General features: G+C 39.0%; 1 protein-coding gene across 4 annotated transcripts in view; it reads left to right on the plus strand.

Moving 5' to 3' along the window:
* The window catches only part of cntrl (centriolin), a 112796-nt gene that overhangs the window by 69817 nt on the left and 26740 nt on the right, over window positions 1-16239 (plus strand). For all 4 annotated transcript variants that reach the window (XM_048558653.2, XM_048558651.2, XM_048558652.2 and 1 more), the window contains exons 23-32: window positions 198-393; window positions 1223-1530; window positions 2944-3149; window positions 7873-8065; window positions 9308-9438; window positions 10450-10590; window positions 11595-11721; window positions 12175-12339; window positions 14251-14410; window positions 15247-15362. In XM_048558653.2, coding sequence (XP_048414610.1) covers window positions 198-393; window positions 1223-1530; window positions 2944-3149; window positions 7873-8065; window positions 9308-9438; window positions 10450-10590; window positions 11595-11721; window positions 12175-12339; window positions 14251-14410; window positions 15247-15362 — 1743 coding nt within the window. The remainder of the gene's footprint in view (window positions 1-197; window positions 394-1222; window positions 1531-2943; window positions 3150-7872; window positions 8066-9307; window positions 9439-10449; window positions 10591-11594; window positions 11722-12174; window positions 12340-14250; window positions 14411-15246; window positions 15363-16239) is intronic.

A 16239-nucleotide genomic window follows, 5' to 3' on the forward strand; every position in this document is an offset into this window, starting at 1 on the left:
TCATGATTTTTAGATCAGGCAAATACTTTGATGTTATTTAGTTAATAATGAGAAACTCAATGAGATACTAATATCATTGATTTTCTGGAACTGCTGGTCATTGTAGATGCAGTTATTTTCTATGCATGGACCTGGAACATAATCCAATCAAATATTTCAATGATACTAATGAATAGAGTTTTCTTCTCACTTTGTAGCCATCAAGCCTGGTTTCGCAAAATAATCATACCAAAGACTCTGGATTCGGTTCTCAATATCAGGTTCCACCATCTTCATGTCAGCGATCAACTCCTAAAAGAGAAAATGAGGACGGATATACACAACCAATTCCTCGAGGCTATTGGGTTTACTCACCAATCAGACGTGCTTCATACAAGACTCGAACCCACACAGGTACCCCGTGGGAGGTGTAAGCGACGCCCTTGTTTTAAGAGCCTGAATTTCAGCTTTGGACACACTTGTCTATTCCAGTGCTGCTTATGTCAGTTTTGAAAAGGGTTTCCTCTCTGATGAAGGGTCTAGGCCCGAAACGTCAGCTTTTGTGCTCCTGAGATGCTGCTTGGCCTGCTGTGTTCATCCAGCTACACACTTTGTTATCTTCCTCCCTGCCTTTCTGTTTACTCTAATATACATTTAGCTAATTTCAAAATCTGCCACGAATGAGTAACATCAGGCTGTGTTTTAAAGCAGGCTTTTAATAAAAGTGTTCCTTGTTATATTTAAGAATGGTTTGATTAGTGAAACTGAACATGGCTTTAACCAAAAAAAGTAGGCATGTCAAATTACAATGTCAGTCCATCACCAATGGATAACTCAGCTGATCTCAGTAATTTAAAATTTTAAACGAAGAAACCTACTTTCCAATGAGTCTGGGGCACAATGAATTGTGAAATAAATTTAAGGAGAAACTCAATTCAGAACTTTCCAATGTGTATCTATTGATGTCCTTCTGTACAAAGGTTCCAGGTTAGATTTTGGAGTCTTCTTGAAGTCCCTAACATGAGCAGAATTAGCAAAATCTTCCAAAGGCATTAGACACCAGTTTAATGGGAGCGAAGTCCAGCTTCTCCGGGAATGGTTTTGAAACTAGGGCAAAAGATCCCAAAATTAATTACAGTGGCCACAACTTGCATTTAATTCCACAACTTTGTGCTAGTTAAGGCTGTGATATTTAATGTAGCCATTTTGTTTGCTTGTAAGGTAAATCTTTTGTCATTTCTAGGTGATGGTGAAGACAGTGGGACTGAGAGTGATGATAGTGGCATGCCCAGGCAACCTTTTACAGCCCCACCAAGCTCAGTTATTTATACAATGTACCCCGATGGTACCCCTGTGCCACAAGGTACAGTGGTATATGGACCGCCTCCAACAGCAACAGCCGCTGTTGGACCTGATTCTTCGAGTACAATTATTTATGGACCTCCACCACCTGGAGCTCACGTTGTTTATGGACCACCTCCTGCCAACGTTACTGTACCTCTTATTCCTGCTGGTGTTCTGCATTGCAATGTATTGGAGCATCATGACTTGGTAAGACTTCTGATACCTGGGCTGCATCATACAGAATTTCCAAAGTTGTTTTCAGCATTGTAGCCGGGATTGTTCAATGGCCAGTCATTATTCCAGTTAGATGGGAGTTGTGCATTGTGACTATGCAGAATTTCCAGTATGATTGTCTCTGAAGTAATAGCCCTTGAAATTGGAGATTTTGTTTGGCAATTCTTCTATGCTTGGAACCTTCCTAAATTAGCCATAAATTTGGTGAATTCAGAAGGTTCTGAAGAAATGACATAAATTATTACTCAGGAAAAGCTAGACTATTAAATACAGAGTCTTAATCCCACACACAGGTCACACACCTCCAACTATAACCACAGCAGACCATTTATGACACCCCCATCCTGCTCCCCTTTTCCCTTGCTCTGACTCCGATGCTGCCTACTTTTCCCACTTGAGACTGCTTCCCCTCCTCCTGGCCCAATTTGCCTCCTTGTTCCAAGAATCTGGCCCCTGTTTCCCTTGTTCCCGACCCAATCTGCCTCAGCCCTAACAACCCCCTGCAACTGCTGCCAGACTCAGATTAAATATTCAACCCTCTACCAATACCAGACCCTGATATCTGCCACCCATGCAGACCTACTCTAAATATTACATTGCTTGCCTGGCATTCTGTCCACTTGGCATCCTACCAGTTACACTCTTGGCACCTGTCCTAGCTGGCGTCCTACCCTCTCGGCACCCAACTTCATCGTTACTTTATATTCTCGCTACTTTAACAGTTGCTGTCAAAGTGGCTGTCTAAGATTCTGGATATTTTAAATTTCAGCATACGTCAGTTAACTGATGTGAAAATGAGGCCTGGTTTCATTCGTTCAAAGAGGACATCACTGGCTAGGCCATCATTTATTGTCCATCCCTCATTGCCCAGGGGGCCATTAATAGTCACCCACATTTCTGTTGGTCTGAATCACATGTAGACCAGACCAGGTAAAGATGGCTGTTTCCTTCCCTAAAGCACATTAGCTAACCATTGGGTTTTTTTTAAACAATTGACAATGGATTTATGGTCATCTAATATCCTTTATGCAAGAAAATTGCCATCTTTAACTGGTCTTGTCTACATGTGAGTCCTGAGCCACAGCAATGTGGTTGACTGTTAACTGCCTCTGGACAAGTAGGGATGGGTAATAAATGCTGGCCTAGCCAGCGACACCCTCACCTGTGAATGAATAAATAAAAATAAAAATCATTAGAGTCTTAAGTCCAAATTTTTTCAAAATTTAAATTCCATCATCTGCTATGGTGGAAACAAAAGGGCGGAGTGGCAATCTGTGTGAGTTTATCATTCCTCAAAATACGGCCCAATATGTAGGAGGCAAAACTTCAGTAGCACACTGATTAGCATTCCTTCATTTACATTTGAAACTTATGTCTGCCTTTCAGGAGAGTGAAGTCAGCAGACTAGAAGACATTATTGCCCATTTGAGGTCCCATAAATATGAAGATCAGACAAGCCCATCCACAGATAGGTATCATGAGCAAATAGAACAACTTCGGCACAGCATCCGTGAAATATTACATGGGAGAGAAGAATTGGAGCATGACATTGAAGAATTGCACAAGACACCTCATAAGCACAGCAACCAAAAGTAAGAAATTTATCACTGGCTAACAGTTTCTGAGTTATTGCCAGCACACTGCATCCGATTCAAATTTATTACTAGCACACTGCATTTGCTTAAAATTTATTACCTTTCAGATCAGCGTACTAGAAATAATATAATTTATTCTTGTTACTTCTGAAAGCATTTCAATTCGTACTTTTAATCAATCCCTCATCATAGGACACCCCCTCTCAATCTGAGGACTAGTTTAAATTAATCTTGACATAAATGTTCCCTCCAAGACCAGTATATCCTTCCTTGTAAATAGAGACCAAGACTGAATATTGGTCTCACCAATTGCAGAAAAACTTCTGTATTCTTTTGCCAATCTTTGCAACGAAGCCCAATGTGCTATTTGTCTTCGTAATTCTCATTTGTACCTTAGTTCCTTGTACCACCTATTTGTGAGCATTTGGAAGATTTATACCTTTTAAAATATATTTTTCTTTTCCATTCTTACTACAAGAAACATTTTAATCTTCTCCATTTTTTTTATTCATTTGGTGAGTGTGGATGTCACTGCTGGGCCAGTATTTATTGCCTTTGAGAAAGTGGTGATGAGTTGTCTTCTTGAACCACTGCAATCCATGTGATGTAGATATACTCATCATTCCATTTTGAAGAAAATTCCAGGCTTCTGACCCAGCAACACTGAAACAATGTATTTCCAAATCAATGTATTGATGGCTTGGAGAAGAACCTGTAGATGATGGTATTCCCATGTATCTACTGCCTTTGTCCATCAGAATGGAAGTGGTCGTGGGTTTGGAAGATGCTCTCTAAGAAGCTTTCGTGAATTTCTGTTTTGTATTTTGTAAATGGTATACACTGTTGCTCCTGAGTGTCGGTGGTGGAGGATGTGAATGTTTGTTGATGTGGTGCAGGTCAGCAGCAGCGTTGTCTTGAATGTTGTCACATTTGTTGAGTGTTGTTGGAGCTTCTGAAGAAGGGCCACTGGACCTGAAACATTGACTCTGATTTTTTCGTCATAGATGCTGCCAGACCTGCTGAGCTTTTCCAGCAACTTCTGTTTTTGCTCCTGATTTACAGCATCCACAGTTCTTTTGGTTTTTATACCTGAAGATGAGGTGTCAACCTGGTGAAGCCACCAAACAGAACTACTTGCATGCCAAACACCATAAGCAGCAAGTGATAGGTAGAGCTAAGTGCTCCTGTGACCGATGGATCAGATCCAAGTTCTGCAGTACTGCCACATCCAGTTGTGAAAGGTGGTCAACAATTAATCAACTCACTGGAGGAGGAGGCTGCACGAATATTCCCATCCTCAATAATGGAAGGGCCCGGCTCATCAGTGCAAAAGATAAGGCTAAAGCTTTTGCAGCAATCTTCAGACAGAAGTGCGGAGTGGATGATCTATCTCCGCCTCCTCTAGTGGTCCCCAGGAATACAGATACCAGTCTTCAGCCAATTCGATTCACACCACATGATATCAAGAAAATGTTGGAGACATTGGATACTGCAAAGGCTACGGACTCTGACAACATTCTGGCATTAGTACTTAAGACCCGTAGCCAAGCTGTCCCTGAAAAGTTACGACACTGGCATCTGCCCGACATTGTAAAAAAATTGCCCAAGTATGTCTTGCACATAAAAAGCAGGATGAACCCAACCTGGTCAAGTACTGTCCCATTAGTCTCCTGTCTGTCATCAGTAAAGTGATGGAAGGTGTCATCAATAGTGCTGTTAAGCAGCACCTGCTCAGCAATAACCTGCTCAGACACCCAGTTTGGCTTCCACCAAGCCACTGAGCTCCTGACTTCATTACAGCCTTCGTTCAAACATGGAGAAGAAAGCTCAATTCCAGAGATGCGTTGGGAGTGACAGCCCTTGACATCAAGGCTGCATTCAACGAAGAATGGCATCAATTAACTCTAGCAAAACTGGAATCAGTAGGTAGTGGGAGCAAACTCTGTGGTGGTTAGAGTCATAACTAACCCATGGGAAGTTGCTCATTGTTGGAGCTCAGTCATCTCAGCTCCAGGACATCTCTGCAGAGTTCCTCAGGGTAATGTCCTAGGCCCAACGATCTTCAGCTGCTTCATCAATGACCTTCCCTTCATCATAAGTTCAGAAGTGGGGATTTTCGCTGATGATTGCACAATGTTTCATGTCATTTGTGACTCCTCACTGAAGCACTCCGTGTCCAAATGCAACAAGGTCAAGACAATGTCCAGGCTTAGGCTGACAAGTAGCAAGTAACATTGGTGCTACACAAATGCCAGGCTATGATCATCACCAATAAGAGACAACCTGACCACTGTATCTTGACATTCAGTGGTGTTACCATCACTGAATCCCCCACTATCAATATCCTAGGAGTTGTCATTGATCAGAAGCTCAACTGGGCTCACCACGTAAATGCAATGGCTGCAAGAGCAGGTCAGAGACTAGGAATATTGTGACAAGTAACTCACCTGACTGCTGAAACCCTGCCCACCTTCTACAAGGCACAAGCCAGGAGTGTGATGGAATACTCCCCACTACCTGGATGACTGCAGCCCAACAACACTCAAGAAGCTTGACACCATCCAGGATAAAGCAACCCACTGGATTGGCACTGCATCCGGAAGCATCAATTCCCTCCACCACCAGAAGCATCCATTCCCTCCACCACCAATGCTCAGTAGCAGCAGTGTGCCCTACCTACAAGATGTGCTGCAGAAATTCACCGAAGATCCTCAGACAGCACCTTCCAAACCCATGACCACTACCACCTAGAATAATAAGGGCAACAGATGTATGGGAACCCCTCCACCTTCATGTTCCCCTCCAAGCCACTCACCTCCCTAATGGCACTGTGGGTCAACCCACAGCAGGTGGACTGCAGCGTTTCAAGAAGACTCGTCACAACCTTCTCAAGGACAAATAGGGACAGGCAACAAATGCTGACTAGCCAATGACGTCCACTTCCGCCGAAAAGATTTTTTTAATGGTCCTGCTTCCATTTGTATGGCACAAGTGTTACCACTTTTTAGCCCAGGCCTGAATATTGTCTAGGTCTTGCTGCTTTTGAACATTGACTGTTTCAATATCTGAGAAGATGCAAATGGTACTGAACATTGTGCAATCATCAAAAAACATTCGCACTTCTGGCCTTTATGATGGAGGGAAGGACATTGACGACACAACTGAAGATAGTTCAGCCTAAGACAATAGCACTTGTGACACAATGGTAATGTCCACATCTCTGAGCCAGGAGGCCTGGGTTCAAGAGAACTGCAGAAAACCAAGTCCCACCTGTATCTGAGGTGTGTAGTACCATTCTCCTTGATTATTCTTGGCTTAATTAGAAAGTATCTACTCTGAGGTATTCCTGGAGGTGAGGTGACCTCCGACATCTTGAACCATTTTCCTTTGTGCAAAATATGACTCCAAATAGCAGACATTTTTCCCCAGATTCCCATTGACTTTGATTTTGATGTCAAGGGCAGTCACACGCATCTCACCTCTGCAGTGAGCTCTTTTGTTCATGTTTGAACCAAGATGGTCAGCAGCTGAGTTTCATGGCAGAACTGTCATTCTCATTCAGTGACATTGAGCCTGTTATTACTGACCAGGTATTGCTTGATGGCACTGTTGATGACACCTTCTATTACCTTACTGATGACAAAGGATAGACTGATGTGTCATAATTGGCTAGATGAATTTGTTCTGCTTTTGTATGTAGGATACACCCAGGTGTTGTAGGTGTACTGGAACAGCATGGCTAGGGGTGGGGCATGTTCTGGAGCACAAGTCTTCAGTACTCTTACAGGAATGTTGTCAGGACCTATAACCTTGCACTGTCCAGTGCCTCTGACCATTTCTTGATATCTCGTAGCATGAACTGAATTTGCTAACGACTGGCATCTGTGATTCTGGGACCTCTGGAAAAGGTCGTGTTAGCTCATACCCTTGGCATTTCTGGCTGAAGATAGTTGCAAATGTTGTAGCTTTCTCTTCTTCACTGATGTGCTGGGTTCCCCCATCATTGAGAGTGAGGTTATTTGTGGATGCTCCTCCTCCAGTGGATCATTTAATCATCCATCACCATTCACAACTGAAATGGCAAGCTCCATCTACCAACTTGTTAATCTGCCTGTATCTGTGGTTTCTCGCTCTCGCTCTCGCTCTCTCTCTCAACTTACACAGTTTCCCTGGTTAGTCATAAATATGGCAATGTCACAATTTTGTTTTTAATGTTGCAGATTTGAAAAAGGATTAGATCAGTGACGACAAATCGGATGCTGCATTAGCTATCTGCCATTCATTATCTATTTGGATTTAAAACTGCTGTTCCCTTCACAGCACTATCTTTTTTTCTACTAAATTTATTCCAGTGTGAGTAACACGGTGCTCTGAATGGTAAAGCTATTTTATTCCTGAGCTGAGCATATTGTTCCTGAAAATTGAGTTGTTATCTCTGTGAATATCAAACATGTCAGAGAGTCTATCAGAACACTATTAAAATGAGACATTAGCCAAGTTAACTACTTGAATTATTACCTGCGATGGATTGTTGCAGCACTGTAGAATATGAGTCTCGATGCATTTTGATTTTTTGTAGTTCCCTTGCTTTCATTCAGGATGAGGCTATTCAATGATGAAGTAAACATTTTCAAATAAAAGTGATCTACATCTGTTGTATTAGTGGCATTTAACTGAAGTAATTGCATTGCATTTTAAAATGTCATGGTTCTTTTCTTAGAGGATATTTAGATGGACGTCTAGATCAGCTGATGAATGAGCTTGACATGGAAAAATCTCTCAAGAGACATGATGATGTTGTTGATGAAATTGAATGTTTGGAGATAACCCTTGCAAAGCGAAGGGCAGAACTACGAGAAACAGACAGACTATTGGTGGAGGCGGAGGCAGATCTCAAAAGTACAAGGGAAAAGGTAAGTACGTTTACAGTTTTAAGTACATTCTTCAAGTTATCATTGTTTGTTTATTACAGTTCACATAAAGATTCAACTATTTCATTAACTGAGAAGGGATAGAATTGTTCTTCCTTCAGTTCTATAATGATTATAAAATATTTCCTGCATGTTGAATAGTAGACTTGTTAAAGAAGTATCCTGGCTAAAATGCAGCATTTCTAGTGGATTAGGAAGCAAACATCTTCATCTATATATTATTGAATCCTCAGGTTTTAAAAGTGTTGTTGGACTTAGAATCCTAATGTCATAGTGTACTTTATGTTTTGGTTGCCTTAAATGTGATGTCTCGTCTAAATTGAAAGGTAAAATACGTCACCTCGATTTAATGCATTTTTTGGCTCTTATATCACAATTTGGTTTCTACGTTGCTGACAACATAGTTATAATTTATAATCAGCTATCTGTGTGCTGGATTATCCAGGATCCTTTAGCATTTTACACTCGTGCCCTGCAGTGTGCAGTTGGTAAGAGGAATATAAACTAGGCTGTTTTTGAGAACAGGGTATAGTTTTATCAAGATATGATGGCAGGAAATGTTGCTCGCTGCCAATTCATAGTAATAAATCAAATTGTAGTTGCAAGCTTATCGTCAAAAAATTCCTGTTATTTCTTATTTAATTATATTAAAGTCTAAAGATTTAGTTTTACTGCGATTGAGTATTTGTACAACAAGAGTGTAATAGAAGTAATTTAACTGGCCTGTGACATCACATGCTCATATTTTGCATAGGTACTATCAGTTGATGAGGTTCCCAACTGACAGCGTAGACTTGTAAAATAATTATTTCGTGGTAGATGGAGCAGTGTTAGTGTTCAATTATATGGATTAAAGGTGTTGAGCACTTTTTCAAAGAGACAGTTGCAATTGAAAATATTAATCTATATTAATCTTGGATTTAATCATATTTTCATTCAGATTTTTAAACTACTATTGCTACAATGATTGAGAAAGCTTTAGCAAGAAAACCCTGTCCTTATCCTGAAGCATAATCACCAGCTTTTGACCACTTAGACCACACATTTTCATTTTGTTAGGTTTTTTTGTAGCTGATTATTTCCCTTAAATCAAGAAATATTTTTACCTTTTAAACATTTAAATCATTTTTTGAAAATCTGACTTATTTAAAATAACAATTCCACAGCTTATTTTACCAAATTGCACAGATCCAAGTCTTTTTGTGTGATTTATCATTCTGCCAGACAAAAGAAACTGTTCAGTGGTATGATGATGCCAGGAAACACTTAATAGACACTGAGAAAGATGCAGAAGAATTGGAACGAAGAGCACAGGAGACTGCAGTTAAATTAGTTGAGGCTGAGCAGCAACTCAGGTATGGACTAGAGTTTCAAGCTGTAAAAACTGTTTTTAATCATTTAAGCTGGTTACATGAGGCACTTGAGCAATTGTGAATGATCCAGTAATTCTACTTGCCAAAATCAGAGAACTTTAAACATACGTGCTCTTAATCCAGCAATGTGCGTGGCTTGATTATTTTTAAGTTGTGGTGAGTACAGAAGAATCCAATTTTATTGTTCTTCTATTTAAGTTTTTTGGGAGGGTTTAGATTAAACATTTTAGTCTTTGAATTGCAAGTAATAGGCTAAATGACTTTAAAATCTTTTGTTAGATTCAGATCGCTAGTAAATGCAACATATGGAGGGTCTGTTAGCTCAGCTGGCTGGGTGGCTGGTTTGCAATGCAGAGTAATACCAACAGTGTGGGTTCAAATTCCACACCAGCTGAACTTAGCTTGAAAGATTTTCCTTCTCAACCTCTTCCCATTTCCTCAGCCATGGTGATCCTCCAATTAAAACACCAGTAATAAGAGAGCAGCCCTATGGTCCTCTAGGACTGTGGCAACTTTAATGCAATATGTTGGTGTATTTAACACAAACGTCAAGAATGGTAGAATGCAGTTTCTACAACTATTCTATTGTGTAGAGGAAACTTAAGGTCAACTATATTAGGAGAACATCAAATGCTATAAGACAACAAGAATCATTTGAATTCCTTAACTGCCTGATCATATTCATAAATGTACAATTGGGACTCTTGACCAGAGCTAATATTACCCAGCATGATCATTTACTGTCCTATTGGATATCTAAGCAGATTACAGTCACCATTGTAGTCCTTTACGATTGAAACAACATAGGGATTAAATATATTAGAAAACAGAATACCTTGGTTTTACTTTTCAGAGTCAAGAAACATCATGCATGCAATGTAGATGTCATTCTGAGTGAAATATATACTGAACCTTTTCTAGTTGTCCAAGATATCTTTACTGTGTGGAAAATATTTGGTTCTTTGTAATAATAATGAGTGACTGGTCTCCTAGATTAATGAAAGCTGACTTGAAAGATCTTGAACAACACAAGACTGAACAAGAGAGTATTTCGAAAGAAATTAACAAAGAGATCTCTACAAAGGATTCAGAATTCCTGGCACTCACCCAGAGAAAGGAAAACATGACTGATATGTAAGTGAATAGTAATTGTCTAATACAGATACTTTGTACCTCCAAATTTGAATTTGAATTATGTTCAAATTCAATATTCTAGTATGCCTGTCAGTCTTTTTAAGTAGTATAGGTCCTTGAAGTTGGCATCCTAGATGTCTGCAGCAATGCTGTTATGTAATTTTATCATCCCAGTGAGCTGGTATCTTTGACATCCTATCCCTTAACCTTAGTACCTGCATGCAAGTGATGATACAAGCACAAAGATCTCCCTCTCTAATCTATGCTCCATCATATGTGTGAAAGCAAGGACAAAAAGTTTTTAATGTGCAGGACTAATTAAAGAAACTGCTGTTTGTTATGCAAAGTGTGTATGGTAAGATTAAAAATTAGAAGAGAAAATTTCTAAAAATTTGAAGAGATATTGCACAATGGCTCCTACAACAATGCCCCAAAGCTGTTATCTACTCGTGGCACGTAAAGCTGGTCAGTCGTCTTCCATAGGGAGCAGTGTGCAGGTTGGTTTGACCCCTAACAGTAGCAGCATCCTGTTACAAGTGTGTTCAACTTGGTCCTGTAAGAAAAAATTAGGCATGTTAATGTATCCCTGTGAGATGTTTAGAAAATGTGCGTATAATGATGAAGTAATTGTATGTGTGCTTGCAATGGTCGAACAACTGTTGTGCAGTATTTAAAATGAGAGGTGTGGCACTTGATCGCTAAAGAATGATCAACACAACTTTTTTGAGAAAAATAACTTCAGTAGCTAAACATTTTATATTTTCTAACAAGGTTCAATTTATTATAACTGTTCAGTATTATAGCATAAAATGCAACTTGAAGCTAATTGGGGGACAAAACACAGCAGCTTTGCAGCATAAAGGACAATAGTAAGGACAAATTTGGGAGAGTTCATCTTCAGGGAATAAGTTTCATTCAAGTTACGTTTACTGTTCTTGCTGACGTAAGATATTTTTCCAATTGCAAGCTATAGTACAGAAGAATTTATTAATTTTACTGTTCAGCCTAGAAAAACTACAGGCAGAGATCCATTTGGCAGAAACCAAAGAGAAGCAGCACCAGGAAATGTTGAGAGAAACAGCAACATCGATACAGGACAAAAACAGTGAATTGGAAAGTCTAAATAGTAAGGTAATTTAAGAAACAGCCCCATGGAATCCATTGATCGAATAATCCAACTTTTCTTGTACATGTTACCCAAAGTGTCGGATATTAATGCTGTAGAAATAATGAATTCAGTTGCTCATGTTGAAGTATTGAGCAAGATGCCAACAATTTGGAAAATACGGAAATATTAACTAGCTAGTCACTCACTTCTTTGTGTCTAGCAACAGACCAGCATAATCAAAGACTTGAATGCTGGTCACTTGCTTGTCTCTCAGCCAGTGTTCTGAATGGCTTGGGAGATTCTATAAATGGAAGAAAAACTTTGAAATTTGAGATGGTTAAGAATATATTTTTCAAAAGAACGCAAGATGAAATACGGTGGAGGCAAAGACTTAACTTCCAATTCATAATTTTAATTTTAAATCTAGGACCAAATTTATAGCTGTGATATTGTGACTTTTGTTTCTCTCCCATCAGATTGAAGCACTGCAGAAAGAGTTAATGATGCTGGACAGGTTGTCAGGCAAAAAGAAAGAGGAGCTTCGCATTTTTCAGAATGATAGTGAAGAAAAAAAAGCAAGCCTGTTGGAAGTCCTTCGTAATGTTGAGTCAGAAGTGACTGATAAGCAGCGTCACATTCGAGTGAGTATTTATTTGCAATACAATGCGTATTCTGAAAGTTTTCAATATCGCCAAATCATCCTAAAGTAGGATATTTTCTGTCAGGCAAAAGCTTACATTTGGGAAATTTGCTCTGCTTGCCTTAAATTTCTTCTCTTGAGGTGTCTCAAAGGGAGAGGCTGTGAAATCTTTTTAATCTCCTGGCAAAATTTGCTTGATTTTCTGGTTATTTGGAGACTTTCTTCCCCAACAGTTGTTTTTGTTGCATGTTATATTGCATGTATTCCAGAACAATTCCATCTGATTCAGCAAAAGCAAAGTACTGCCGATTCTAGAAATCTGAAATAAAGACAAAATACTGGAGAAACTCAGCAGGTCAGACAACATCTGTGGAGATAGATTTGGAGTTAATATTTTGAGTCCAATGTAACTGTTTGAAACGTTGACTGTTTTTCTCTCTCCACAAATGCTGCCAGACTTGCTCAATTGCCCCAGTGCCTTTTGTTTTTACTCCATTTATTTGAGACAGATTCGCAGGTAATGTTGAAAGATTAATCTTGGGCAAGATTCTACCTTTGCAAATGCTGAACGTTGTAAAATGGCTATATTTTAAATGTCCCTTCTAATTTAATGTAAAATGTAATGTTCTGACTACAACCAATATGACCTTGTCCTAAACATGCACAGTGACAAGTCAATGTGATGTTTGATTACCATTAGGATAGGGGCTCGTGTTAATACTGATTGAAAGTGGGGTGCAAGCTTTAACACCTGGATGCAAAAGAGAAAGCAGCACTTCTTGCTGCATACATACTAGGAGTCAGTTAGGGAGATTTAGGGAAGAAGACTCATACTAGATGTTGCTATGTCAAGTAGAGGGCAAAACATTTTTTCTGCTTAACTTCTCAAGTAGTATGTCAATAAGAAGAGATTAAAGATAGTGTTAAAGACAAAAGAGTTGTCAGTGGGTGCCTTGCTACTAGAAGCCTATTTAAATATGGTCAGAAGATTGAGTGAAAGCAGTTTTGTTTTAAAAGTAAACTGATAGATTCACCCTTATGGGCCAGATTGAAGAGATTCTGTTAAAGCTGGAAGAAACTTAAGGACTGCAAACATGGTGCTTCATTTCTACTGAGTGTAGTCTAATGTGTAGGCATCTTGTGGGGTTTTCAGTTGCATTAGGAAGTTAGGGCATATTTTGTAGTTTGAAGTGTTAGTTAATATTTCATTGACAAAAACAGAAGTCGCTGGAAAAGCTCAGTAGGGCTGGCAACATCTCTGAAGAGAAATCAGAGTTAATGTTAACGGTTCGGGAGCCAAAATGTTAACCCTGATTTCTCTTCACGGATACTGCCAGACCTGCTGAGGTTTTCCAGCAACTTCTGTTTTTGTTTGAATTACAGCAACCATAGTTCTTTGGTTTTTATTTAATATTTCATTTGCAGTAACAAACACAATTAAAACCAAAGTCAAAGCCTTGAAATGTGATTTTTTTTTGTTATGTGATTATTTTGTGTTATTGGGAATATTTTTAAATTTAAAATTGATGTCTGAACAAAATTATAATGTGCAGAAATTGTGCTAGATCAACTAGTTAACAAATAGTTAAACATGGTAGTACCTTTAAAATGGATAGAGCCATTTGGGACACATGTCTTATCAAATTTGAAGGGAAAACTGGAGACCCAAACTGATCTATAAAATCTTTCAATTTGTATTTGTTTTGTAGATTAAGAACAGACACATGCTGTGCTGAATTTTAGGACGCCTGGTCTCTCTGTACCTTATTTGTGATTGTATGTATGCTAACCAAAAATCAGTGTTTCTAATCAGAGCTTACATCTGAAATATTTTTACGGTAAGATCTATTTTTAGAACTATAATGTGTGATAAAACATGCTGAAATTCTGTTTTTGAAAATATGTTTTACAGGAACTGAAGGCATTGCTTGAAGAAATGAGTGTGCAAAAAGGTGAACTTAATGCTCAGATCAGTGAAAAGAATTCACAGCTTTTCTTGTCAAAACAAGAAGTGATAAATGAGGAAGTAAGGCTTCAGAGCTTGCGAGCACAGACAATCAAGCAAAAGACAGGTTGGTTTCCTAAGTTGCAAAATGTTTTCCAACATAATTGTTAGCATAGACACTGTTCTGTGACAATATTAATTTCTTAAAAATTGTTTTGTTGACAGGTAATTGAGAATAGATAAAACATAAGTTTTCTTAACATTGTCAAAATGATGAGACACTTTGTTAAAGTTTGAAGTTACAATGAGTAGCTCCATCTTGTTCCTAAATTTTCAATATCTTACCGAACTTAAGTGTAAAGTGAGAGAGGTTTATTCAGTGGCTATAGTTTATCCACTGTGTTGAAAAGGATTTTTTTTTTAGTACATACTGATATGAAATGCTCATTCCCAGTCAACTGTTTGAGAATTGACAGACATTTGTTAACAAGACATGAATCTTAAAATATATGGAATGAGCAGTTGATATTTTAGATTTGTATCAGAAGTCCTTGAAATTTTGCTGGTCTTAATTTATTACTTCATGCTCGATTTCCTAACAAATTACATGTAGAGAAAACTTTGTATTGGTCAGTTATTGTTTAGTTTCATCATGCTCAGACAATGGAAAAGCTTTTACTTTTGTAATGGTTAAGAGGCTAGGTAATTAATGGAGGCAGTATTTCTCTGTATTCTTTTTATTGAGATCAATTGGGAGTGCAAAATTTGTTTAGTGCATTATCATAATGTAGCTTTTAATGTTAATCAGTAACACATATATGTCAAGATGTTACGTTTTAACTTTCTAACTTCAGCTTTAAAGCAGTCCAGATAAAAAGTTATTCCTTTGCTTCTTTTTCTTTTACTGATTCTTCTGTCTCCATCAAATGCAGATTTTATTTGCTATCTGTTTTTTTTCCCTAGAGCTGAAACATGTTCTGGAAATGGTGCAGTTAGAAAATGATGAATTTTTAGAATTGAAACAGCAGCATGAGCTGAAAGTGAAGGAACTGGACAGAATACAGGCAGTGCTGCGGGAGGTCTGTGATTTGTGCAATAAAATGCAATGTAAAATTACCTTCAAGAGACAATGATAAAAGAATTACTCCTTTGTAGTGACATTATAAATGCAGATAACGTTTACAATGTTGGTACATACATTGACCTGTATAAAACAACCTGCATACCACTTTCTTCCTGTCAGAGAGATAATAGTCACAACAGCTCTTTGTTTTCTATCCTTTAGTAAATGTCATGTCTACATGAACGTCGCTACTTTAATTTCGTGGCCTTCAATTTTGCTGACAAATCTATTATCAAGTGCCTTTTGAAATCCCATATTCATGACATAACAATTTTATGCATTTCAACCCTCTATTGCGTACAGTTCTGGTCGTCCCATTACAGGAAGGATATGGAAGCATTGGAAAAGGTGCAGAGGAGATTTACCTGGATGTTCACAGCAGGCCAAGCAGCATCTTAGGAGCACAAAAGCTGACGTTTCGGCCTAGACCCTTCATCAGAAAAGGGGGGTGGGGAGAGGATTCTGAAATAAATAGGGAGAGAGGAGGAGTCAGACTGAAGATGGATAGAGGAAAAGATGGGTGCAGAGGAGCGTATGGGTGGGCAGGTAGGGAAGGGCATAGGTCAGTCCGGGGAGGACAGACCGGTCAAGAGGCGGGATGAGGTTATTAGGTAGGAAATGGAGGTGCGGCTTGAGGTGGGGGGAAGGGATAGTTGAAGAACAGGTTAGGCAGGCGGGGACGAGCTGGGCTGGTTTTGGGATGCAGTGGGGGGAGGGGAGATTTTGAAGCTGGTGAAATCCACATTGATACCATTGGGCTGCAGAGTTCCCAAGTGGAAAATGAGTTGCTGTTCCTGCAACCTACAGGTGGCTTCATTATGGCACTGCAAGAG

The sequence above is a fragment of the Stegostoma tigrinum genome, chromosome 29 (assembly GCF_030684315.1).
Source record: "Stegostoma tigrinum isolate sSteTig4 chromosome 29, sSteTig4.hap1, whole genome shotgun sequence".
In the NCBI taxonomy this organism is placed as follows: Eukaryota; Metazoa; Chordata; class Chondrichthyes; order Orectolobiformes; family Stegostomatidae; genus Stegostoma; species Stegostoma tigrinum.